This window comes from Lepidochelys olivacea (assembly GCF_965140295.1).
Source record: "Lepidochelys olivacea isolate rLepOli2 genome assembly, chromosome: 4".
Taxonomy (NCBI): domain Eukaryota; kingdom Metazoa; phylum Chordata; order Testudines; family Cheloniidae; genus Lepidochelys; species Lepidochelys olivacea.
The window spans coordinates 20,903,889-20,931,172 of record NC_140414.1 but is presented as its reverse complement, the minus strand read 5'-3'; the positions used below and the strand labels follow the sequence as shown (position 1 = coordinate 20,931,172).

At 41.0% G+C, this 27,284-nt stretch overlaps 1 protein-coding gene across 1 annotated transcript in view; it reads right to left on the bottom strand.

Annotated features, from left to right (window-relative positions):
* Positions 1-27,284, bottom strand: part of ANXA3 (annexin A3) — a 34,770-nt gene that overhangs the window by 5,577 nt on the left and 1,909 nt on the right. Inside the window, exons 2-9 of the mRNA XM_084626902.1 lie at positions 26,582-26,619; positions 13,162-13,249; positions 11,441-11,535; positions 10,546-10,659; positions 9,416-9,506; positions 3,125-3,204; positions 2,192-2,248; positions 905-998 (exon numbers count right to left, since the gene is read on the bottom strand). Of these exons, the coding sequence (XP_084483028.1) occupies positions 905-998; positions 2,192-2,248; positions 3,125-3,204; positions 9,416-9,506; positions 10,546-10,659; positions 11,441-11,535; positions 13,162-13,249; positions 26,582-26,596 (634 nt within the window). The 5' untranslated portion in view covers positions 26,597-26,619. The remainder of the gene's footprint in view (positions 1-904; positions 999-2,191; positions 2,249-3,124; positions 3,205-9,415; positions 9,507-10,545; positions 10,660-11,440; positions 11,536-13,161; positions 13,250-26,581; positions 26,620-27,284) is intronic.

Below are 27,284 nucleotides of genomic sequence, written 5' to 3'. Positions count from 1 at the left end.
GAGCAACATTAGCCATCATTCTAAACTAATCAAGGTTTATATATGTAGAAATTTTGTTAAGGAACAAACAACCTTCAAGGGCCATCATTTTAACATTCACCATTTTCCTTCTCAAGGCAGTTTGCCTTTGTTCTTTAATGCGGTACGTCAGACCCCGCTTCAGTTAGCCCATTTACCTAATGGTCTTGCTTTAATAATCATAAAATTAGGAATGACTGAAATATATTGAGTGGGGTGGAGACAAATTTTATCCACTGAAGGCTTTCACAATCCCAGGTTTCTTTATGAAAAAAGAGGGTGTCTCATGCAGCACATTCCATCAGCCGAAAGGCAAAGATGCATTTAGTGAGTCACAATATAGCAAACAATTACTTCCTTATCAGAGGCTTGCTTGGTCCCCAAGTCTGCATGACATTTGTACATGCCAACAATTACATTTAAAGCATGCTATGCAATCTACAGTCTTTGGCGACAGGGATAAGTAAAAGACGACCTGTTGCCTGGGTTTAAGATCAAACTTTCATCTCTTCTCCTGCAAAAGTGGGAATGAAAATACCTTAGAGTAAAACTACACAGGAAGAGCCCATTTCAAATCTACATACATATTGATATGTGGCACACTCAACAAGGACAATACACGCCTCTTAGACCTATTGTTTCAGTTTGCAGCCTTCCATATGTGAACAGATACAGTACTGGCTATCTTCACAACCATAAGAGCTAGAAACTCAGGGGTTTTTATTCTGCAAGCTTTAGCAAAAGCTGATGGACCCACGGAAGTGATAGTGGGACAGTAACAGTGAGTGGCACCTCAATCCAAATTACACATAAAGATGCTTGGCTATAGAAAATAATTATCATTTACTAAGAAATACCACAAAATGGTCCAAAATCGATTTCATACTTAATTTCAGTTGAGGTATGCTCCTAAGGCACAGAATTTCAGTGAACTTATCTTCATCTGTACCCCATTTCTTCTCACCAGCACTATAGAGAACCTATTGCAAGGAAAGAAAGAATGTCACTGTGGCCACTAGACTAGACTTCTCAAAAGAAGATTGTTGAGCCATGCCACTGCAAACTAGTCTGCATTTTCCATAAGTTTTCGGAGGACAGGATTCTGAACCTGGCCGATGCAATGGACTTCACTGCAGTGCTGTGGTGTTGCTGTCATGGGCTGCTGAAACTCAAGCCTGGAAAGTTGAACTAGTTCTCTCTCTCTCTTCCCCCCATACAAAGCAGAACTTGCCTGTCTACTGACCTACACTGGAACACCTTCTACTGTTGGAAGACAGACATTAAGGGATTCATATTCAAAGTGAGAAGGAGATTTTTCTATGAATGACAGAATGGAAATATTTGCTTTATGAAAGATGCAATTTATCACAAAGTGAATGTTAGAGTTAATTCCAATACATCAAATACAAATCAGGACTTTATTAACATGTCTTATTCAGGAATGGGGGTTCCTTGGAGCTTCCCCCCATCCATTCCACTCAAGGGCATCAGTGGCTATGGTGTCTTCTTCAGACAGAGACTTCATTATAATCCTCCCACTGGCCAAACTGGGGATGGTGTTTTATGGATACCATGAGCACCACTCACACAGCAGCCCCAGGCAGGTTTTGAGCGAGTTATGAGCTGCACTTGCAGTGCGTGAGCCCAGCATTGCTGGGCCCAAATTCTGCACCTCACATGGTGGCAGCAAGGAGGGGGCAATCCAAAGTTTTACACTGTTAATGGGAAGTCTGAATAAAATGAAACTTTCCCCATAGGCCATTTAAAAAAAAAAACCTGCAAAGAAACCCATGTTCATGTCAGCTCTCACCACAGATAAAATGGCAATACTTACACTTCAAAGGTTATTACAGCAGTTTAACAACGCATTGTTGGAAATTGGGAAAACTGGGTACTCTAGACCGGATTATATATAGAAAACTAATGCCAGTTATAGGAAGGAGATAGGGAAGGAAGGAAAAAACAAAAAAAAAAAACTACACACATGTCTTAATCTGATGGTCTCCCTGCCCACTCCATTTCAACTTTGGGGTGTTCAAAATGCTGAATTTCTTGGGTGTGAGCCATCCCTGTAAGATGCTGTTTAGTAGATAATTTTGTATTGCAATAGAGAACACTTTATATCTATGTGTCAAGCGCAGCTTGGTTCAGCCGCTGTTTTGCTTTGCTGTACCTGTGCATCCTTCTTTGCAAGATGTTCATCCACTTTTACATTTTCATCTCTTCTGCCCTGCAATAAGGGAGAGTGAACTTTAAAGCCCATAAAAGTGCAAAATTTGAAAGTCTCAAATGGTCACACCTTCTCCCAGTCACCCACCCAAGAATAATTATTGTGGATTGTGAAACAGTAGCTCTTGCCAGCATCCTCCTAGGCCCAAAATTTGTCTGACAGTGTCATTAAAAGCATTGTGTGGGGAAGGTTGAGTACGAGCATTTGGGGCCTCCCATGTGTGGTCTAAGGCTAAAGCCACCACTCCTGCTATTTCTCCTCTTTACTTCACCCCCACTCCGAACAAGCCTGGAGTAATGACTCCCCCTCATCATGATCAACAATGCTGGGATCCAATAGGAGAGCGATGAATGAGGAAAACCGCATCACTCTGCTTCTTATGGGATAGGACAGAGCCTGACCCTTCAAACTTTGGATTTAGTACTCCTGAACGGAGCATGCAATAGCAAAGGTCAAAGCCAAGCCACAGCATGAACTGGCCATTGGCTTCACCACACAACTCCTCAATCCTGATCTGTAACACCCCAATTGCTACGGTGCTAAGAGTCCAAGAAGAGGATGCCAGTTATGGTTACTTGTGCTAAAACTATGGTGCTGTAACTGGTATAAAAGTAGCCAAGGATAAGAGGAGACCAAATCCATCTCAACCAACAAGTCCAGATAGGGACTCTGATCTCTCGAGGGGAAAATATTAGTACTCTAACCTACCATGCCACTCTCTTACCTTAAATTTAAATAAGCAAAGCTATGCACACCCTGTAAGTACTGTATCAGTTGTCAGATGATTCACTAGGACTGCCTATATTTACAATTTCAAGTAAAATCTAAATATCAAATCTGTACAGTAATTATGTTGACTAAGTTGAAGGAACTTACATCTGCCAGAGTTAACAGGGCTTTTCTGAAGTCACCAGAGGTGTCAGAACTGATGTCATCGCCAAGACTCTTCTTATATACTAAAAACAAAAATAATCAAACATTTTATTGAATTCTGTAATTTAAAAACAAAAAATCAAAGGTAAGATTAGCAAAAGCATCTAGATGTTAAGGGAAGATCACTGACCAGTAACGGATTTGTTGTAGCCTTATCCTCCCAGCAACAACTCTGACATATCAATGTTATGGTACTATGCAAGATCCATCAGTCCACCGACATAGGTTAGCCCCACAATCCAGCCTTTTCCCCTTAATACAGTGACATGCATGGTCATATATCTAGGATCAAAGAATGCAGGCCATACCTACAGAATGGGGGACTGTATCTTGGAAAGTGGTGAGTCTGAAAAGGATTTAGGGGTCATAATGGACAAGCAACTCAACATGAGCTTCCAGTGTGATGCTGTGGGAACAAGGGTACAATTCTTAGATGTATAAAGAAGGAAATAGTGAGTTGGAAAGTGATTCTGCTCCATAATTTACAGCACTGGTGAGATCAATACTTAAAATAGCATGTCCAGTTCTGGTGTCCACATTTCGGGGGGGGGGAATGTGGAAAAACTGGAGAGGGTGCAGAGAAAAGTCTTAAAAGTGACTTGAGGGCTGAATACAAATGCTATACACAGTGGGAGACTTAGAGAGCTCCATCTGTTTAGTTTATCAACATGAAGACAGGTTATTTGATTACAGTGTAAAAGCATTTTTATGGGAAGAAAAACACCAGGCTCTTTAATCTGGTGGACAAAGGCATAACAAGAACCAATGGGTGGAAGTGACAGCCAGACAAATTCAAATTAGAAATCAGACAAGTTTCTAACAGTGAGGGGTTTAACCATTAGAACAAACTGTGACATTGCACTCTATAGGATTTTATGGAAATATGCTAAGGAGTGTGAATATAATGTAACTGGAATATGCTTCATGCAAAAGGTCTCTTGTAAGGTATCATTACACAGTTTATAATCTACTGAGTGTGTTCATCCTATTTGTATGTATGGATCATTCTTGTATCTGAAACTAGAAATATGAAATATAACTGAGGTCCTATTGTAATTATGCAAAGTGTGGGCCATTAATGGTGGTTTGGAATTTTGATAGCTCCTATTAACCAGGACAACTGACTGTAGATGGCTTGTTTACTTGTAAGTCTTCCTATATACCTGTGTGCTGGCAAGGGGGTAACGAAGTCTTACAGTGACATGTGATTATGGCACCTGAACTGGAATCCATCTACAACCTGGTGCTTTTCCATTTAGAAGGAGGGGTGGGAACCAGAGGTGGACAAAGGATTCACGCCTTGTGCAAAAGATATATAAGGGGGTGGAGCAGAACAAAGGGGGCTGCAGTCATGAGAAATCCCCTAGCTACCACCTGAGCTGGAACAAGGGCTCTACCAGGGGAAAGGATTATGCCCAGACTAGGAAGGCATCCAGTCTGTGACAGAAGCTTATTGAAACATCTGAGGGAGAGATTTTATCTGTATTCAGTTTTCTTACAGTACTAGGCTTAGACTTGCATGTTTTATTTTATTTTGCTTGGTAATTCACTTTGTTCTGTCTGTTACTACTTGGAACCACTTACATCCTACTTTTTACTTATTAATTAACCCAGAGTAAGCGATTAATATCTGGGGGGGAAGGCAAACTGCTCTGCATCTCTCTCTCTCAGCATTAGAGAGGGCGAACAATTTATGAGTTTACCTTGTATAAGCTTTATACAGGGTAAAACAGATTTATTTGGGGTTTGGACCCCATTGGGAGTTGGTATTGGAGTGCTGGAGACAGGAACACTTAATCTGTTTTCAGTTAAGCCTGTGGCTTTTGGAGGACGTGGTTCAGACCTGGGTCTGTGTTTGTAGCAGGCTAGTGTGTCTGGCACAACCAGACAGGGCACTGAAGTCCCAAGCTGTCAGGGAAAAAGGGCTCAGAGGTTGTCTCAGCACATCAGGTGGCAGTCCCAAAGGGGGTTTGTGACCCCAACCCGTCACACAGACCACCAAGGGAAGTGGTGAATTCCCCATCTCTTGACGTCTTCAAATCAAGACTGGGTGCCTTAACTGAAGATATGCTTTAGTCAAACAGAAATGATTGGGCTCAAAACAGGGGTAACTAGGTGAAACAAAGGTCTTTGCAGGCTGCTCTGTGCTGGTTACAGCTTCAAAGCAGATGCTCAACTGCTTAGATTCTCTCTGTAAATATTAAATTGATTGACATTCTTACCTCCTGCTTCCTGACTGATGAAGCCATAATACTGATAGGCTGTTGCCATGTTGGCTAGGAGAAGAGGGACCTATAACTCACACCTGGAAACTATGGCAGGAGTTCTGCACATAGAAATTAAAATTCTGAGAAGTAAAAAGAAACTGAGCCATTATTATACTATTACTTGCTCATTTAACAGATAATTAATGCTACAACCATGTCCTTTTTCTTAAAAAACAGTTTTAAAGATTTCCCCAAGCCTGAGTTTGGTACAAAACAAAACGTTTATCATTTCCCCCATTTCTAGGTTTCCACAGTCATTTATAAATTCAAGTGTTGCAACGACAGCAGTGTTACACCGCAAGTTACAATGAAAAGTGATAGGGCTGCCAACTTGAGAGCAGTGTTTGAGAACCAAGGGAAGATTTGACATTTTTACCCCTTTAATAATCTTCATAATTCCCTAATCATTTAGGTACTTATATGCCCTCAACACTGAGCTGCAAGGGTTGCATCATCTGCAAACAGGTCTCTTAAGATGATCTCCTTCACCTTAGCTCTCTGAACCTTGCAATGTTAAGCAAGCCTCCATCATCTCTGGTGCTAAGATAGGCACCTTCTTGAACATCATGGAACGTGTGTTGAGGTGGGAATGAGAAGTAAATATTAAGATCTGTTTGCAGAGGATACAACATTTGTGGCTCAGTGTTGATGCTCTACAACATCTTATTACCAAGTTTTCCGATTCATGCAAAATCTTTGGGCTAGCAATAAGCTTGAAAAAGACCATCATGCACCTAGGCTCTTCAAAACCAGTTCCAGATATCATCTTAGATGGTGACAGTCTAGATGCCGCTGACTAATTTTGCTACCTTGGCTCTGTTGTTACCAACAATGTGGATCCTGATGCTGAGCTTACTAGTAGAATCAGCAAAGCAGCCAGAAACTTTGGTCTTTTGCCAGACAGAGCCTGGAACAATAACAAATTGTCAACTAAAGTGAAAATCCATACTCAGGAGACATGTGTTTTATCCACTCTTCAGTATGGCTCAAACATGGACAACTTGTGCCAAAATATCAAAAAAAACTAAACAGTTTTCATATCAGATGCTTGTGTAAGATTCTTTGAATAAGTTGGTAAGACAGGGTGACAAATGTGGAAGCGTTAAATCGTGCTGCTATGACATTCATGGGAATGTTGATTATTAAGAAGAGACTCAGGTGGCTTGGACATGTCAAGTGAATGCCGGATTACAGGATCCTGAGGAGCGTGCAGTACTCTGATGCTCGGGAAGGGTCTAGACAGAAAGGCAGACCGCTGCGCAGATTTCAGGGTGCTTGCAAAGCTGATTAGTATCATTTAGAATCTGGAAAGGGAGTGCAGAATACCACTCTGATTGGAGGAGTCAGCTTGTAGATGGAGCAAGGGATTGTGACGCGGATTGGATCAAGATTTGCGATGACCAGCGTCAGAGGAGGAAAGAATCCGCTGTTTGGATTCAGAGCATTGCTAATGCGTGGGTGTGCGCTGTGGACAGGACTGTTACTCATGCATTGGACTGATTAGCCATCAGATAACTCACTGGCGCATGCCCCATGCTCCGCAAAGAGCGAGGGTGCCATTGATATACCCTCATCACTGTAGTATGCAAGAGTCTCAGACACTTGTGGATTTTATCCTTCCAACACCTCGGGGAGGAGGGAAATATCTTCACCTTAGACAGGACCTGAAGCACAAGGTAAATTAAGCAACTTGTCCAAGGTCACAAAGAAAATCTGTGTCTGAGGTAGGAATTGAACCCAGCTCTCATTCTAGTGCCCTATTCACATACGCCATACTTCTGTCTCCACGAGCTTTTCTGTGCAAACAGACAGAACTATATAGTGACGTGTTCATTAAAGGGAACTTTTTTTGCTTTTCATTTGTTTTACCTCCTGCCTTCAGTTTGCAAAGCTTCCTGTGGAAGATTATATAATGCATTACAGTAGGCAACTCAAACTGCTCCTTATATGGTACTTTAACTAGCCTACCACCCAAGAAACTATAAATCTCCTAGGTCTGAATCCAAACAAGGCCGTACCACACATTAGATGTATCTGTTCCAAGCATATGCTTCCACAGTTTGCTCTTCTAATGTTCAAATCAATCTCACTTGCCATACTGCTAAGCAATTAGTCTCCTGGGAAAGGAGCAGAGTTGTTGCGAGTTACCATGAGAAACAATGCAATAAAAATCAAGTTTTCCTGTAATTATGTACACACACATACCGCCCCCTCCCCCAAACACCACACGTTCTGGTACATGAACATTTAAAATGAGAGCTGCAAGAAAGTTACTGCAGTGGTGTCAGGAGCCTTTCAACAATTTGTTTCTGCTTGACATGGACAGTATCTTTAAAATAGCATGACAATGAATTGCTCAGAGAATGTGTACGGCAAATAAAACATCGAAAAATATTTACTTAGAAACCTCAGTCTATCCTAGAATTAACACCTATGAGACCATTAGGTTACTGGATGCTATGCATGCCAAAGAAACAGCTCTTCAGTGGAATCACCCAGGCTATGCTGTGAGCAAGGGGGGGAGGGGGGGATTCCCAACTTCGCACACGTACTCGCGTGAGCTCAGCGAGAACTAGTGGGAAAACAAGCAGTAGTGTTGCCGCAGTGGCATGGCTTACCTGCCCTGAGTACATACCTGTGAGGTTCAGGCAGGTTTATACTTGGTCTTCCTGCTGCTGCCCATGCTAGGTCTTCCTGCAGCTACACGGCTATTTAAGCTCATGCTAGCTCTCTGAGCTAGCACAGCTAGCTACATACAAGATGGCAATCACACCCCTAGCTCACAACGTAGATGTAGCCATAGTGCAATGCTTAGCCATCGGTTCTGCACATTTTTCCAAAACACTAACGACGATGGACCCGATTCTCTGGTATCCAGTGGATGGATACAACTGGAGCGGCAGTCCCAAAGGTGCTGTTTGAAGCTCCCATATTATGGAACCGGTTCTACGCCAATCCTGGTGTAACAAATACCAGCCTTAGATAGCCTCAGTTACTTTGGATGGCTCTGTGCTATGGGAGCAAGTATGGTAAACTGGAGTAACAGGAGTGCTCTGGCCACGCCCCCTCAATATTCCTATGCTGTGGGAGAGGGTGGCATAGGAGACCACGATGCTAGATCTTCACGATTGGGACACTGGCGTAATCGTCACCTGGGTAGAGCTAGTGGCTTGATGGCACAAATGGGCCAGTAAGAGCAGCGTAAAGGGGCCAGAATGCAGAGAAGAATCTGACCCACAAAGTTTTCAGAAACCAGCACCCTCCCCCGCAGCATCTTAAACTTTATATTAGGTATGTTCAGACACATGCTGTTCGGTAAATACACATGATTCAGAAGTGCATCAATTATTAAAATAATTCTCCCAGACTCATATGCCAAAGTTTATTTTCCAAGAGTTTGTATGGCCGAGTCATTCGCTCCTGAAAGCGGAGCTTATAATGAAAAAAGACAAATTTTAAAGTCATTCCTATTAGTTGCTGTTTGTACTGTGCACTTTAAAGTAATTGCACGCACAACTCTAAAGGGAAAGAGCCTAATATGCAAGATATAAAGGAGCACATCACCACATTCCATAGGGAAGGAAAAAAAATCCATTACTGGCCAAGCCATGCATCTGAAACTGGAATTTGGCTGCAAGGGTAAAATTTTGCTCTCAGATGCTTGCACACGGCTCTAATTTCAATAGGAGCTGCCTGCACAGCGTGTTCTTAAAAAGCAAATTTGTTCCTAAACATGGAATTCAGTCCTGTAGGTACTGGAGTGGTACTACATGCAGAGCACATGCATCTGTTAACCGCACAGTACGCTGAATCTGCAATGACTGAAAAATATTTTTTGTATCTAAAGCTCAACTTTCCAAATTCAAAAAAGAGTCACTTTTCATAGATCACCTCAAGGAGGTGATCGAGCACTGGGTAGGAAGCAATCAGGTAATGGTATTAATATACATGTGTGAGAAAGCATTACCTGTATAGTATGCCTGGGATACCTCTTTCATTTGCTTACTGCTCCTGGAGGCTAGGATTTCTATCAGTGCCTTTTCGTTAGTTCCACTACCCTTAAACAAACAAACAAAAAAAACCAAAACCAACCACACACAATTGACAAGGAAAAAAAATACACAGTTTTTATAGCGGTTGTTTGGGGATTAGTTTCAAGTGAACTGAAGCATGAATTGTGAACATCACACATTGTAATACCCAAAATACTGTGATTTCAAATATCAAAATTCACGCAATTCCCATTAGCAAGGAAATAAAGTTTGTGAAAAGATTTAACTACTGAATGAAAAGTTATTTGATCCTATCAAGAGATTATTAAACCTAATGAGCTGTTTCTCAAATCTGCAACTAAGGGAACGAGCCAGTGATAATAGACACCAGGTTCTGCTAGAATCCACATGCAGCTCTGAGAATGCAGGTCACTCCTACATTTCAACACATTTGACATTCTAATCTGAGGACTCAAGCACAGAGCAGACATGCCACATTAAGTGTTGTTTTAGTGACCTGAAATAGAAATAGGCAGCAGAACACCAAACTCATATCCCCACTTACAACAAAGACAGGAATTGAAAACAGTTTCCGGCAATGAATAGCTAATAAATTGTGGCATGGTTTCCCCTGCCTACTTATAACTGAAGCACTACAAAAATGTTATAGCCCGCCAATATAACACCTAAAAAATGGATTAATTTTTCCATCACTCTGATATTTTGCATAACAAACTAAGGAGTAGAGACCATTTCAATTTGGTTTTAAAAAATTCCATTTTGACCAAAACAAAGATTTCAGTGAAAATTTGGTTTTGGTTACTTTTTGTGGTTTTCTCAATTAAACTTTTTTGAAATATTTTGAAAAAAAAAAAAAAGTCCTTTCAGATGTGTGGAACCCTCACTTCCCCACCCCAATCATAAAAATATGTTAGTGTTTTTCCTCTCCCTACTGAAACCAAAATATTTTTTTCATTTGGAAAAAATGTAATGGAAAATTTTAAACAAAAAAAAATTTCATTTCCTTTGAAATTTTTTACAAAATATTTACCTTCTTTCTAAACGCTCTAAGTCAAAAGTATGAAACATTTGCTTGCAGACTTACTTTCATGGATTTCTTAAGCTGTTTAGCATCAAACACAGCCGGTGGTGTTACAAGTGCAACTATAACACGCTCCAGATTGCCAGAGAGATCACTCTTCAAGTCATCTTTCAGGTCCTAAACAAACAGGCAAGACCCAGGGTGATTAGATTGCACTTTCACAGATCACATTATTTCCAGATGAAATGGCAAGTTTAGTTGTTGCTATTGGAATAATTCCACCCTGCTTCTCCTCAATCATTTCTACTTTCAGAAGCATCTTGCTCATGGCTGTGTTGCTTTTTTGTTTGTTCCTTCCAAACAAAAGGAAAAAACACAAACCACTACTATTATTTAGAAAGCTAATTCCACTCTTTCAAAATTAAGGCTAAATTAAGGTCAGCCCACTTTATGTCTTAAAAACAACCAAAAAAACCCCCACCCCAGAAATGTAGATATACTGATTCTCAAGAGAAAATGGAGGAGGCAGAGAATCAGATTCATGTTTTAGTTGGTCCGGGAAAAGGCAACTGCAGTTGCTGGAAAAGGGACCTTTTAACTCCCAGCCTTAACTCATTTGTCATCTTCCCAAAAATAAATGGTAAGAGTTACTTTATTTCAGTGCCTAGTCCACACTGAAACAAGAGGGGCACTTGTTTGGCTCCTTGTTTAGCACATGCTTCATTGCTTAATGGTGCACTGAAAAGAGTTTGTATTGGTTAGTTTTTTCCTAATCAAAGCGTTCCTTCTTTATTCTCAGAGCTAGCTATAAATTCAAATGAGTTACTTAGATGTATTCATTTCTCATATCCTGCCTCATAATTAAGCAATATTAGGGTTTGTGCACATACAGATTAGTTTTGCATAATGAAGATGCTACAGGATATTTTTACTGTCAGCTATCCTCCCCAAGCTGTACCTTTCCTGAAGCTGCCCTGTACTCCTTAGCCATCAGCTGCCGCTGAGCATTTGATCTCTCAGTGAGGATGCTGATCAGTGTTTTCTCATCCGTCCCTGAAAGAAAAATCATTTTACTCAAGGTTGTTCAACTCCCAGTTTTTTTTACATAACCCAACGAAACTCCTAATGCACTGAAACTAAAACGAGTTATTCCAACTCGCTTGAATTCACTGGGAAAAGAAGCATATTATTCACTTTTATACTTCAGCAAGGAAGCATTTTAGTAACCAAGTTGTTCTCACTGATTTGTAAATTTGTTCTGAAACTAATCTCCATCCTGGGCGCTGGCTGAAAGCAAACAGAAAAGGAGAAGGCAAAAACCCCTTCAAATGGAGATGAGACCTAGCCAGAGATCTTAGGGTCAGGGACTTTCAGGGGGGGCAAAAGACCTATCTGGCTTCAAGATTAAAGTCGATAAGTTCATGGAGGAGATGGTATGATGGCACAACATGATTTTAGCACTTAATTGATCTTTAAATATTCATGGCAAATAGGGCCAATGGCCTGTGATGGGATGTTAGATGGGGTGGGACCTGACTTACTACAGAGAATTCTTTCCTGGGTGTCTGGCTGGTGAGTCTTACCCACATGCTCAGGGTTTAGCTGATCGCCTTATTTGGGGTTGGGAAGGAATTTTCCTCCAGGGCAGATTGGCAGAGGCCTTGGGGGTTTTTCACCTTCCTCTGCAGTGTGGGGCATGGGTTACTTGCTGGAGGATTCTCTGCACCTTGAAGTCTTTAAACCATGATTTGAGGACTTCAATAGCTCAGATATAGGTGAGAGATTTATTGCAGGAGTGGGTGGGTGAGATTCTGCGGCCTGCATTGTGCAGGAGGTCAGACTAGAGGATCATGATGATCCTTCTGACCTTAATGTCTATGAGGTGGTTGAAGTAGTACCCCCTTATCAAAATGTGAACTTGCCCAGTCATCATAGTTACTGACTGCATGGAGGCATTACACCTTGAATACGGTGTGCAGCTCTGGCCACCCCATCTCAAAAAAAAAAAAAAAAAAAAAAAAGGATGTATTAGAATAGGAAAAGATACAGAGAAGGGCAGCAAAAATGATTAAGGGTACAGAACAGCTTCCATATGAGGAGAGAGATTAAAGAGACTAGGATGTCTCATCTGGGAAGAGAGACGACTAAGAGGGGATATCATAGATGTCTATAAAACCATGACTCCTGTGAAGAAAGTGAATAAGGAAATATTTACTACTTTATATAACAACAACCAGGGTTCACCCAATGAAATTAATATTCAGTATGTTTAAAATAAACAGAAGGAAATGTTTCAGTGTCAACCTGTGGAACTCATTGCCAGGGGAGACTGTGAAGACTAACAGCATAACAGGGTTCAAAAAAGAATTAGGTAAGTTCATGGTGGATAGGTCCAACAATGGCTTTTAGCCAAGATGGTCAGGGATGCCAGAAGCTGGGAGTGGATGACAGAGAATGTATCACTTGATGATTACCTGTTCTGTTTGTTCCCTCTCAAGCACCTAGCATTGGCCACTGTCAAAAGACAGGGTACTGGGTTAGATGAACCACTGGTCTGATCCAGTATGTCTGTTTTTATGGCACACAAAATTCCAGCATTTCTGTGCAAAACCTGACACACAGAATACCATAACTGCTTTTCTGTAACAATATAGGAGTGAAACTTAGATACATATTTACCAATTCCTTTGATTGCCTTCCGAACAGTTTCAGCGTCCTTGGATGCATTGAAACCTGTGTAATCTCGAATGGTTCCTCTGCTTCCAACCTAAAGATCAAAACAACATTTTGAGATCTAACAGCAACAAAAATCCCCAAAGAGTTTTAGGTTCGAAGTTTGACAAACTGTTTTCAGTTGCTTCATATTTTCACCATGGCAACAATAAACTAGTGTTTAAAATTTAACTGAGCTCAGCGCTGGGAGTGCAGATTTCCCACATTTTAATCACAGCTCTGATATCAACTCTCTCACTGGCCTTATGCAACCTTACCTCAGTTTCCCCATCCATAAAATGAGGAGATGGCTCCAGAGGTCCCCAGCTCAAAAAGCCCAACACAAGCGGCAGCAGCTCAAAAAGCCCAGATGCTGTAGCTGGGGCCTGTAACATCTCATATCCTCTGGGGATATGATAATACATACTCACCAGTGGGTTATATATGCACAATGATTTATTAAACCATGGTGACGTGTTTTTTCAAACTTATTTCTGTAGCAAAAGACACTCATTTTTGGCAGATTCACCAGCAAGGTTGGTGCCAATATATCCCTGTTCACAGGCTTTTTGAAGCATTCATCATCTTGATTAGTGATGCGGAGATTTGTCCCCCCCCCCATCCCCCATTGCTTTTTTTATTATATTATTATTAATTATTATTATGATGATGATGCCAGGATAACCCTTTTTGTATTGAAGGAAAGCTCTAGCATTGACACACAGGGGAAATGGCGATTGCACAGGCTTGAAATTCTAAATATTGAAATAACTTTCAGTGAGGCCTCTGGGCATGACTGGAATATAAATTTCAAACAAAAACAAAAATAATCAGATTATAGCAAAGCAAGTTACTTTAATCTCAATCATAATTACATTGCTTTCCCCACAAAACACCAATGTGCCGGAGGGAAGATGATCATTTTTAAAGCAAGCAAAATTAGGTCTGGGTGGTAACAAGGATTGCATCGTGTTGCTGAATACAATTTATGGTTAAATAGATCTAATTCACAGTGGACACTAGCTACATTGATCAAAAGCCTGGATTTTTTTTTTTTAACAAAGAGCTTCTACATTGTTAGAAAAAGGTACAAACACTGCTTTTTATAAGGCAAAATCCTCTTTCCCCACTACACCCAAATTGTGCAGAATATTATCGGCGAAAAATGTATCTGAAGTAAAAGGGTTATTGACTCATTGGTGGATGGTGCATTAGGGTAGTGGGTTAGCGGCTCACATAAAATGACCTAAATTGCTGGGGGATAAAAGGGAAAGTGAGTTTGATACTTTCATCTTACCTGGGATAGCCAAAGTTTTTCAAAGTGGAACCTGCTTTTGGATGTGTCAGTTTCATGTCAATATTTTGACAGGGGCCAATCTGAAACACCATAGCCTTGATTTTCAGAAGTGATGATGAGCAACCACAAATCCAGCTGAATTATGGGAGCTGCAATAGTTCATCTAATGAGATTCGGGGCCTTGGTGTATCAAACTGGGCACCCCAAAAAATTGCACCACGGCAATCAGTGGCAACTTTCAAAGATTTGTTTGCACGTGTACACATCACTAACGTACCACAACACAGTACGGTTAGCAGTCACTCCTCAAGAGAAGGCCAGGACGGAAACAGAAGGGGTTGCACAGGTCAGGACTCAAGTGAATCCACAGATGTTGGAAAGCTTCACCCCCCCGCCCCCACCCCACTTCTCATACTCTAGCTAGTTCCACTCAGTGCCTTAGCACAAATCTTTATATTAAAATAATTCCATTAATAGCTTGGTTTAAGCCTCAACTCTGACCTGCTTTAAAGTTACTGAAACCTGATACAAAGTCTCTATGCACTTTAATGATCTTATTAAAGTTAAGAGCCACTGGCCACAGAAAGATTAAAAACCACATATCATTGAACAGAGACACGTTGTGAGCTTCTTTTGCAGTAGCAGTTATATTCTTATTTCCAAGGCTACACAGACAGTGTCACAGTTCTGGGAAACTGCACCTGTGTTTCCCCCTCATGGTCAGTAAGGGCACCTACTCGAGGCTTCGGGCTCATCGGCCCTCACCTTTCTTGGGCAGACACCTGTCTCTCTTCTTCCTGATCAGGGTTTTTGGAGGCAAGGAATTGTGCAGCCTGCACTGTGTTCCCTAACACGTCAGACTGCCTACACAGGCCTGCGCTTTATAGCCACTGAGGACAAAGCAAACAGCCTAATTGCCCACAGTTATAAGTTACCTCACAGCCCTTTCTCTGCAAGCAGATTTATTCTTAAGGTGAAAGCATTACAAAGAACACATGAAAACAAGCACTCTGGTAGACAATCAGTCCTTCAAACTGAATCAAATTCATAACTGCCTTAGCTCTGAACAAGCACACTTATGCATAAGTTAGCCTTTTCTTTATACACTTGGGGTCTTTGATCTTCAGAGACTTTGTATCAGTCAGACTGATTCTCTCCTCAGGGATAGCTTCAGAAGGTGGAGTCTGGAGGTGGGACTTTGCATTCATCTCCCCCCAGGTATTTCTTAGGAAACTTACAACTTTGTCCCAAAAGTTCCTTCTCATCTGGCACATTGTATGAAATAGTCTTCTAAAGCTCGTAACACTTCCCAGGGTTTACACGGGCCACATCTCCCTCCTAGAGAGAGAGTGAGTTACACAGTCCCACAACAATACATTAACTTTGCATTTAAAATACAGTGGACTCCAAAGCTATTTAAACTTAATTCAAGAAGATCTCCCAAAGATATTGCAAGAAATTGCCATATCTGTTACAGACCTCTCATGTCAATTACAAGGAGGTAAATGAAAAGTGCTACACTGTCAATTTTAATTACCATTAGAAATACAAACCAAACGTATTTGCTAACTGGATGTTACAAACTCAATGAAAAATTTTAATTTTCAAGCTTTCAGGTGGGCATGGCAAACAATGACAAATAAAAATCCCACAAGATGCTGCTCCGCAAAGTTTTCACTCTGTTTTTACAGTGTATATTGTTACATATTGAGACAGTTTTACTTACCTTCAAATCATCTCTTTTCTCCACAGATTGACACTGACCTGATTTCCTTCCTCCTGCCCCCCACTGAGTTGTATGGACAGTTTGATTTTGCTTTTCCTGAAGTGTTTAACATTGTTTTCATAGACACTTGATTTTGTCTTTACTAACTGAATGGAGTGTAATCACCACCCTGTATTAGGAAACTTTGCAAGCTGAACACTTTTGAAGTTGGCTCCCCAACTTCAAGTAAAACATTTGGGGGGGGGGGTTATGATTAACCAAGTGCTGCTATACTTAAAGGATTGCTATATATAATTATAGAATTAAAGACAAAAAGGCATTAACATTAGTTTAGATACAGATCTGAAGGTGAAACTTCCTCATGAAAGTAATAGCAGTAAGCTTCCCTGTATAGGCTGTTTGGCAACTCCTGGAGTATTGTTTAATACCAGGATATGGTGCAACATTATTGTACAACTACTGCCTTCATCACGGACTCCTTCGCTACACCTCGTTCCCACAAAAGTTAATAGCACTTCTTGGTGAACATATGTCAAACACAAGCAAGTTATTCCCCAGCTACTAATATATATCTTGTGAATTATTGCCTGCTGACAAAAAATACTGTCCACTGTGGCTACCTTAATGAAATACATAAACAGGGAAGATTTACTTTGAAACAACAGCAGTGGTAAGATTCAGTCTCAGACTCTGACACGGAATAACCTCTGGGTCCCAATAGGACACCCCATCATTGTTTTTGTAGTTCAATATGGGATAATCTGAACATGATCTTCCTTCCTAGAATATCCAATAAGGCAGTACACAGAGCTCCAGTGGTTAACAGTGAACTGTAGAGTCCCAGAGTGATTATTAATTTGTATTAACAAAATTGAAATTAACACTAATTACTCAGATCACATTATTTTTTTTTTTATTAGAAGCAACATGACAAGTAGGGTAATTTACTATGTACTTAGCATCCAAACATATTTAGGGTATGCAAGGAGAAATTTATTAACTCTTGCAGCTCTGGAAACCTAGATCTTCTCCTCAGCAACAGAACACTTAAAACCCTGGCAGCAGCACCAGCTCCCTCGCACTACTCCAACAGCCTTCCTCAACCCTGTCCCTGACCCAAAAGGACACATGGTTGGAGACAGAGTGCAGTCTCCCTGCCCACTCTACCCTAGGGGGTCTCCGCCGAGATTGTCAAGCATTGTGCATTTTCACTGGTAACCAGCCTGAGATTAGGCACATATTTTAATTACCTAAACCTGGTAACTGACTTTATCTGATCCATGTTTTCAGAAAAGAAGGGCCAAATACTGTCTGATAGGTGACATTTGGTAACCTAGTCCACGAAACACTTCTTTGGATTTAAGTCTTAAAGAACTTAAAGATTTCTCAAGCGCTTGTAGCTAAACAACTCATCCTTCTTAGATTGAAGAGCAGACTGCCTCCAGGGAGAGAGGCTTGGCACAGCCACTTGGCTGACCTGACCACTAAAGAGCAGGTAACGTTTTGGGGCAGAGGAACCTCAGACAAAAAGCGAAAAGATTTGGTCTAACTTTTAAAAAATGTTTGATTAACTCCTAGCAGAAGGAAACTGAGGTGTTGCTCTCCTCTCCGATTCCCTTTTTGTTCTGTCTTCCCCCCGCCCCCATTCTCTCTTTATTGGGGGCAGGGGGGTGCAGCAGAGGGGGATTCAATAAAATTGAAATCCAAATATAACTAGCAGTCAGTTTAAACATAGAAAAATATTGCTAAGAAGTGACAGATTCAGTAGAGGTAAACTGAATGGGAGATCAAAGTAAGCGTACTAAAGCCACTGCACACAGTGGGCACAAAGGGCCAAATTCTCTTCCATGTAAGCTCACCAATTAATTTGGCCCAACATGTATACACATTGATTCACTAAGCAGGGAAACAGACATTTGTCAGCCATCTCCATTTCTGCCAGCATGTGTTTATGCTTTAAAGAAAGCATGGCCTTGTGTATAAAGACAACACTGGACTGGGATTCAGGTGGTCTGTTTTAAATTTCCATCTGCCCCAAACTTCCTGTGAGGACCTGGCCAAGTCACTTAGCTCCACTGTGCTTCAATTCCCTCCATCAGCGTTTCCCAAACTGTGTTCCACGGAACACTGGTGTTCTGCACGATGTGAATAGGTGTTCCGTGAAAGAATCTAGCATTTAATTTTGACTCTTGCACTTGATTTTTGTACTACTTTATACGCGCTTCCAGTTAGAAATTGTTCGTTCAAGTTATTTTAAATTTGTATTTTTGCTTTGTTGTATAAAATAAAATATATTTGAGCATAAATAATGCAATTTTTTATTTGAAAACCAAACGACTACAAAATATTATAAGTGTTCCGTAATAGGCTAAAAAGTGTTCTGTGGCCAAAAAAGTTTGGGAAATGCTGCTCTACATCTGTAAAAATAGCAATACCAACACAGTCCCTCTCCCCCATTTTTTGGTGCTCTCTCACAATTGGTATGGAAGCTGGCAACTTTCCTCACCAGCCAGATGAATTATCAGCCACGCCCAGATTAGTCTTCAGCTTTTACCTCCGGCCTCCATTTGTTGTCTAAACAATCAAGCTCACAAAACAAACAAAACTCTCTACCCAGCCACAACTCCCAAAGCTTTCTACCAGGAGTTTCTTTCCTCCAGGGTCTATCACAGGAGACTGTCCCTTCCTGTAGTCCATCCAGCTCCAGCTTCACACACACCCCTTCAAGGCAACACTTAGCCAGTTCAATTATGTTGACTAATTTAGACTGTAAAATCTGTGGCTGGGACTTTGTACAGAGCCTAGCATTATGGGCCCCTGGTCTCAGCTACAGTCTGTAGGCACTGTTGAAATGCAACTAATAAAATGAAGAACTAGAAAATATCAGCTAATGGCAGTCTGCTGAAAGAGCACTGGATTGAGGATATTTCAGTTGCTCCCACTGAAGGGTTACTGTAAGGCAGTGCGAGTGAAAAATCTTGGGAAGAAATTGGACAAACTTTGAAAAAAAAAAAATGCACTGATCAGCTACATAAGACAGGAAATCCATAACCAGAATCCTATTTCATTTCCTTGCCCTACTTGTATTTAAGTTTTTCAAACGAGGAAACAGGGCTATATCCTTATGGGTGTGGAGAAAAAAAGCAAACAGGCTATGACCTCAGTCTTTCAGGAATGTTGACTTAGTTACATCATTTAAAAAAAAGTTACCTTGTCCTGATTCTGCACTCCTATCTGTTCCACTGTTCTGGACATGTCTGGGCTCAAAGCATTATTATTATTATTTTTGACAGAAATAATAAGTATACATGGCTAGCACTTTCCTGAGATTGTTCCCACCAACACTGCATTGCCAGTAGAGTGGTGCACTGTATATACAGTTATCCTAAAGACAAAGTCTCTGCTATTTTTGGCACACATTCACTTTATTCAGATAGGTTTCAGAGTAGCAGCCGTGTTAGTCTGTATTTGCAAAAAGAAAAGGAGGACTTGTGGCACCTTAGAGACTAACCAATTTATTAGAGCATAAGCTTTCGTGAGCTACAGCTCACTTCCTCAGATGCATATCGTGGAAACTGCAGCAGGCTTTATATATACACAGAGAATATGAAACAATACCTATTCCCACCCCACTGTCCTGCTGGTAATAGCTATTACCAGCAGGACAGTGGGGTGGGAATAGGTATTGTTTCATATTCTCTGTGTATATATAAAGCCTGCTGCAGTTTCCACGATATGCATCTGAGGAAGTGAGCTGTAGCTCACGAAAGCTTATGCTCTAATAAATTGGTTAGTCTCTAAGGTGCCACAAGTCCTCCTTTTCTTTATTCAGATAACCCTCTGCTTGTCCTGAGGAAGCGTAGTTGAATGCAGGTCGAAACTAAATCACGGGAAGTAACCAAAACGGCACTGTGACCTTGCATCCCATACCCAGGCATGACTTCCTTTGGCTTTGGTGGGACTTCTGCCTTGCATGTGGACTGCAGTGCTGAGCCAAGTTTCTCTTCCTTATCCCTTCCTGTCCCACAACAAAACAAAAACAAGAAAGCCATCTGCCTACAAGCAGATTAAGCATCCCAAATCAATCAGATTCTGGATATGAATACCTATGAATGATAATGGTAAAACCAGGATTTTAAAAAGCATTTAAGTGAGTTAGGAGCAGAAGTCCCATTGCAGGTGAATGGGGCTTCTGCTCCTAACTCATTTAGGGTAAGTCTTCAGTGCAATCAGAGGTGTGATTTCAGCATGTGTAGACATACCTGAGCTAGCTCAAATCTCTCGCTAGTTTGGGTTCCAACAGAAGTGAAGCCATAGCAGTGTCAACTGTGGCTCAAGTACAAGCCTGCCAGAGACGTGACTAGCTCATGCTGCTATTCGTAGCCTCTGACTGCAGTGTGGATGTACCTTTAGGTGCTTTAAGGTCTCCTCTACAGAGAATGATACTCATGGAAAATAAAAACCACCCAATTAAAACCAATTCAAAAGAGTTGCTGTATTACATTAAAGGTAAGGGTTGTAGGATCTCCTAAGATTTCACTAATTTTTTAGAAAATAAACTGTGATAATGTTTACCAGTATACTATGATGTCCCAGAAATTTAGACTTGAGAGAAAATGGTGATAAAATAAATTAAGTCCATTTTGTAATTCAATACCCATTTTTTAAAATTGTTTGCTCATTTACTTGGCAAGGTATCTCCCAGTTGTGTGTGAATTAGCAAAAAAGTCTACTCTTCACAGTGCCAGTGCATAGGTGGATTGCTGCACCCACATGGAGTCACCGAGTTCAGTGGGGGTACAATGGTATCCATGTGCTATCAATTGCAGGGAGAGTGCCTAATCACACAGAATAGATGTCCAGACTAGGGGAGGCATTGAGTGCAGTGCTTTTCACAGTGAGACAAGTTCAGGTTGAATTTGTCATTGAATTTCAAGAGTTCCAATTATTTTTGCTACCAAAATTTCTTGAGTTTTATATCGTTCACTAGTTTATCCAGGCCAAAAAAAAATCCAAACAAATATTCTTGTTTATTTCTAAAGTTTAATCACAAGCTACTGCTGTAGACTGTGAATGTGTCAGTCCAGCCTGCTACAGTAATAAACCTTTTAAAAAAATCTCACTAAATCATCCCACCTTCAGCATTTTGACAGCAGGTGGGAAAGTTACTCTACAACCAGCTACTATCTTTACAGCCTTGGTAGTTATTTGGTCAATTTTCATGGCTGGCTAAGACATCCAGAGCTGGAAAACAGTCCTTTTTGGGGATTCTCGCATCTTCACCTAAAACACTGAGACTGAGGTCTGGTCTAACTACATTGCTCAGGGGTGTGAAAAATCCACAAAGTTATAAAAAAGTTATACCGACCTAACTGCCTGTTTAAAGTGTGCTATGTTGACAGGAGCACTTCTCCATTGCTACTACCTCTCAGGGAGGTGGAGTAACTACACGCTCCTCTGTTGGTGTAGCAGTGCCTTCATTTAAGTGCTCCAGCTGGGCCAATGCAGCATTTTAAGGGTAGACCTTCCCTCAGAGACAGGACACTGGACACCAGGCTGACCCAGTACGGCAATTCCTGTCTTCCAGTTTCATAAGCGTCTGATGTTCTACAAATCTCAACTTATTTTAATAAAGATAGGCTGAAAAACTGTAGCCAAGTATGGAATCTACAATCTGTTTTTTCCAGCAACTAGGGGGGTGGGGGAAAAATGGTGGTGGTATATGGTAAACCAGAAAGGTAACCACACTCATTAAGACAGTCACTAACCACCTGGGTTAGTGTGACTGGGACAGATGAAGCCACGCCTTGAAAAGTGACTATTTTACAAGTAACCGACTCGTGCCTCAAATACCATTTCCTCACAATTGAAGATTTGCCTAAGTTCTGATACAGCAAAACTGAGAATTTGTGGGGTATTGCAAAACTGTCAGAGTAAAACAAAATAGTTTTGAAACACTGAATTAGCACCACAGGCTAACAGATGTCAACTGAAGAGATCCAAGAGTACTTCATATTAGACAGCGTTAGGTCTTATGAAAAATACTAGGATCAAAGTATGACAGTAACATTTCCTTTCCTTCTCCAACCAGAAAACCGCCCCCATCTTTTAATGAATGCATGAAATAGGCCAAATCTCAAATATTCATACTTCAGATGAAATCATTTGAGGCCTCATGCTTTCCTTGCACAGTAGATACTCTACCACCCCCTAAATCAAACATGAGTCCTTTACATCTTAAGATCTTCCCCCCTCAGCAACCTTTTCCCTTATTTCATATGCACTATTCCCTTCATTCAAAGGTTATACTTATTATTTAGAAGGTCTCCATCCTAGTCAAGAAGGGTGTTTGAAAAGCAAATCATCAACGTGGTGATTTACAGCTGCAACAAAATATGCGTTCATGTTGTAAGAACCTGCTGTTGAAAGAAACAGCAACTCCACACTCTGTGCAAGATCGGGATCAGAGGCCTGCTAGTAAAAAGTCCCAGAAAAGGGTAGTTCCTGATTCAAGCTGAGAAGAGCGGAGAAAGGAGAACTGACCCAGCTGCAGCAGTGTTCAGAACTGGTGAGAGACAAGAGAGACGGAATAGAAAGTAGCTGAGGGTCACTGGGTTTAGAGAGTTAAGCAAGGAGGAGCTCTGAACCCAACCTGACCTAGAGGCTTCTAGGGCTAGGGACATCTAAGGCTTCTAGCAGTCTATCCTTGAGATCTCACAGCTGTTTATCATCCCAGCTGGGCTAATGAACTACAACAGTTAGCATCCCTTCTCCAAAATAATATGCTTTCACATCACTTTCCAGTGAACAGGATGAAGTACAATGAGCTTCATTCAACCTATTTTGAACTGTGGGGAAAGCAATCAGGGGTCCTGGAAGAACTAACATCCTAGAAGACTTTGTTTTTAAAATGCCTTCCCCACACCACATAATCCCATGGATAAATGGTCAGAGGTGAAGTCCAGGGCAAGCACCACCAGTAACGGTGCAGTCTCCAAGATCACAACCACTCTTTCAGAAACCTCCACATGAGTGGCTCAAACTCATTCCTTTCCATGCATTCCAAGCTACATTCTGAGTCACTGCACACCTGGGACTAGTTTATTAGGTCTGGCAATATCTCCCTCCTGGGAGGACTTTCTTCCTCAAAAGAAAATTTGAATGGTGCCAGACTGATTTCCCTGCAGCTGGATGGCCTCTCTTTATCCACAGAACAGGTACAGCACGCATAGCGGTAATATGAGCTTCCCTGCCCCCCCGCCCATGCACTGCTAACTTGCCTCAACCCTGTCTTGGTGAGACCATCTCTGTGGGCCAGAGAACAGATTCGTTTCCATGCCTATTCAACCTAAAGCCCACTTTTGGCAGCTGTAGCCCCTCAGCGTCCCTTATCCCACCAATCCTTCCCTGGCAACTGTCTCCTTTTGTTCCAGGAGACGTGAAGTTGTATAGGTACTCAACAAATCATTCATCAATGCAATGTTTTGACACTACCTTATTACAGAGCAAAATACAATGGTCATATAAAACTACTCATACTCAAAAGTTCAAAAAGAACTTGACTATTTGTAGGATAAATGGTCATCAGAAATGCAGCAGGGTGCAATGCTTCATATGCTACAGGGAGCATCAGTCCATATGCTGGGTTATGAGAAAAACAAATAAATGATCAGTCTGAAAACAGATGGACAGGGAATGGGGATTTGGCTTAGTTTCATGAGAGAAAGGACTATGGGGGGTGGGGGGGGCGGAAGGGTCATGGACAAGAAAGAGGGTCTAAAGACAGACATGAAGTCAGTTAGGTGCAGAGGGACTGAAAGACTGCATCAGATGACAAAGGTAGACAAAAGGATCTACTGGCTGCTATGAAGAGACATGAAGATGGAAGTCAATTTTTACTCCACAAACAAAATACCAGTTTAACAATCTTTGGCCTCTGCAGAGTGCTAATGAGGCTTCCACGTGCAATGCGAATACCTATGTTGGAACTGGACTGCTACCTCTTTGCACAGGCCAAACTGCTGTCAAATAACTACATTTCATTACTTTCCCAAAGGTCAAGCTGTTTGAATCTGTATTTTGGTTTGGACCATCTCTCTATTAATGCTCTAGTCTAGTTATGCAATACTGAGCTAGCAGTGAATGGTTATGAGAGATTAAGTCCTCTTCAGAGCTGAAGTATCTCAAAGTCAGGCAATGCTACCTCATGACCCCTGTAGGCAGGTTCATCAAATTACATAAAGCTTCAGGAAGAGAGTTTGCTTGGAATAGCCAAAATTTATGTTTTTATCAAGAGCGTACAAAAACAAAAGCGGTATCATCAGAGGAGGAATTGACAAAGTTGATTCATACCCAGAGCCTGAAGAGTTTAAGAAGACAGGCATGATCTGTCTTGTTTTAAGAACTCTTATCATATAACAACCCTTTTAAGCCATAACTTAACACTCTCCTTGTTAGTTTTCTGTTTAGAGGATTTACTTCATCTTCACTGCAGTGTGTAATTACTTCTTTCAAATTGTCATTGCAGAGAGTGATCTCAACCAGGTTTACTTCAATTTCTATTTAGTTCTGAATAAGTGGTTAAGCACTTCTCATCCTCATTGCAGACATACTTAGAAATACTTTCCCTTAACTCAAAGGACTATCGAGTTTCTCCACCCAGCTTTCTGGCTGAAAATTTTCCTAGCTTGAAATCCACATTGAACATGCTTTTCTTTCCTGTATTGCTTTGTGTACCATTGTTTGTAGCCTTCTTCTGAGTCAATATTTACTGAAGGAGGAGTTGCTTGTTCTCTTCCCAGGACATCTTGTTCACTGGAAACACACCTCCAGCTAGTCTCACAGATTCCAAGGCCAGAAGGGACTGTTGTGATCATCTAGTCTGACCTCCTGTATAACACAGGCCACAGAACTGCCTTAGGAATTATTTGAGAGCAGATCTTTCAGAAAAACCATCAAATTGTGATTTAAAAATGGCCAGTGATGAAGACTCCACCACATCCCATGGTAATCATTGGAACAATTTAATTACCCTCAGTTAATTTATGGCTTATTTCCAATCTGATTTGGTCTTGCCTCAAGTTCCAACCATTGGACTAGTATGGCAACTATAAAATATGCTCTTCTAACACTGGCATTCACAAGACAGCTTTCAAACATAAATGGATTCGCTTATTCTACAGCAATCTTTCAGTACAGATGTGTCATTTTTGTAACCAGTTTATGAATTTATGTCTGTCTGGAGTAGGGAAACCTGCAGGGATCAGAGTTCAGGTCTTTACAGTGAAGAGGACTGTAGAAGAATCTATATAAAACAGAACTCTCTAGTCCCTAAGCAGGGTTTTGCATTAGGTCAGTAAGGTGAATCTACCCACTGGGGCACTGTCCCACTTTGAAACATTAATACAAAGCAAAATGTTCTGTCTCAATTCTATATGCCATTAATTCAATGGCATAGCACTTCCACCTCTGAGATGAAATCGCCCCTGTGGGAGTAGTTGCTCTCATGCTCAAGCCAGTAAAAATGCCTGAACACAACAGCCTCCACACATCACTGAATCCAGGTGGTCCAACTAAGGACTCAGGGCCCATCAGAACCTGGGAAGATGAGGAAGGTTATGTGCATCTTTTAAAACTGGAGCAGGGTTGTTCCAGGACAGAATAGCAACCCAGCTGGTTCCTGTCAAGGCTAATCAGAAAGTTTCAGGTACCTGGCCTGGGGTAGATCGAGCCAAGTATTGTATGAGGTGAAAGTGAAAAGTGTATGAAGTTTATAGAAATAGAGATACCTTTCCATTGTTCTTATATTCAAAGCACACGAGAAAGTAAGACTTGCTTAAGTTCACGAGCGGTCAATGGAAGACTCAGGAACAGAACCTCATTCCCAGTAGTCTGCGCCAAATAACTCCCAGGCAGACTTCCTTTCCTGAGGTTCCTCGGCATTTATTTTACACATCCATAAAGGCACAGACGGATACTTCTGTAAGGTAAACAGGGAATTCTTTCACCTCACAGCTATTTCTCGAGGGTGCTGGGTGTCATAGATCCGGAAACAAATCAAAGAGGTGAAATGTGCATCTAGGCCAGGATTTGCAAAAATGGGGGTCCTAAATTAGGCTCCTAAATCCATATTTAGGTGCCTAGAACAACTGGCCTGTTTTTCAAAAGCAGCAAATATCCAGAAGCTCTAACTGACCTTCTAGTGATCATTAGAAGTGACAAACATCTGTGTGTTTGAAAAAGTTTGATCTTGTTTCTTTTCCACAGGGATACTCTTTTTGTGGGAGGTTTGCCTCACTTTTAGGGAGAAAAAACTTCTGGAAAGTCCTGTGATTTTTATCTTTAATAATTTTTTTTAAACTCACCCAAACTGATGCCATGATTTGATTGTTTCACTGAAAACCTGAAAAACAAATCAGATACTAATAGAATACATTGTGCTAATTTATATTTACTGATAATAAAAAACAAAGTTATCAACTTTCCAATGTTTAAAAACCAACACAGCAGATTTTTTTTTTAAGGAACCTTTTACTGAGAGCGAAGGTAAAAGTTTATAAGGATTAAAATAAATAAACTACATTCTCTCACTCTCAGGAAACTATAAAGCTCTGCTGAGTCTTGGATCAGACTTTATTTGTGTTCTGACAGCATACACAGTACAGAGTTTCTGAGTCTGAAGACAGAACCTTACATGGATTTTTCCATTTGGCAGACACATTGTTTAAACATACTCACTCAGCTCAATGTTTTGTTTAAAAGAAATCCTCCCGCCTCCCTTGACATTATAAAAACGAAAAATCTGGAAAAAATGTCTTAACAGTTGGCAGACTCTCCTTTCTCCCTCCCCCTCTTATCAGATCTGGTTTGTGTGCTTGTCCACCACCTTCTACCTTGACTGGGATAGCCAGATTTATTAACTCTGACTTCACCTCCTCCTGCAAACTGAGTTTTCTTTGCTGAATTAGACTCAAAGTTGCTTAACTGTAGGATGAAATAAGGGTGGTCTGAATCAGTGGTCTGCTAAAGCTTTCTACTAAAATTAAAGATCCAGGCTAGCTAATGGGT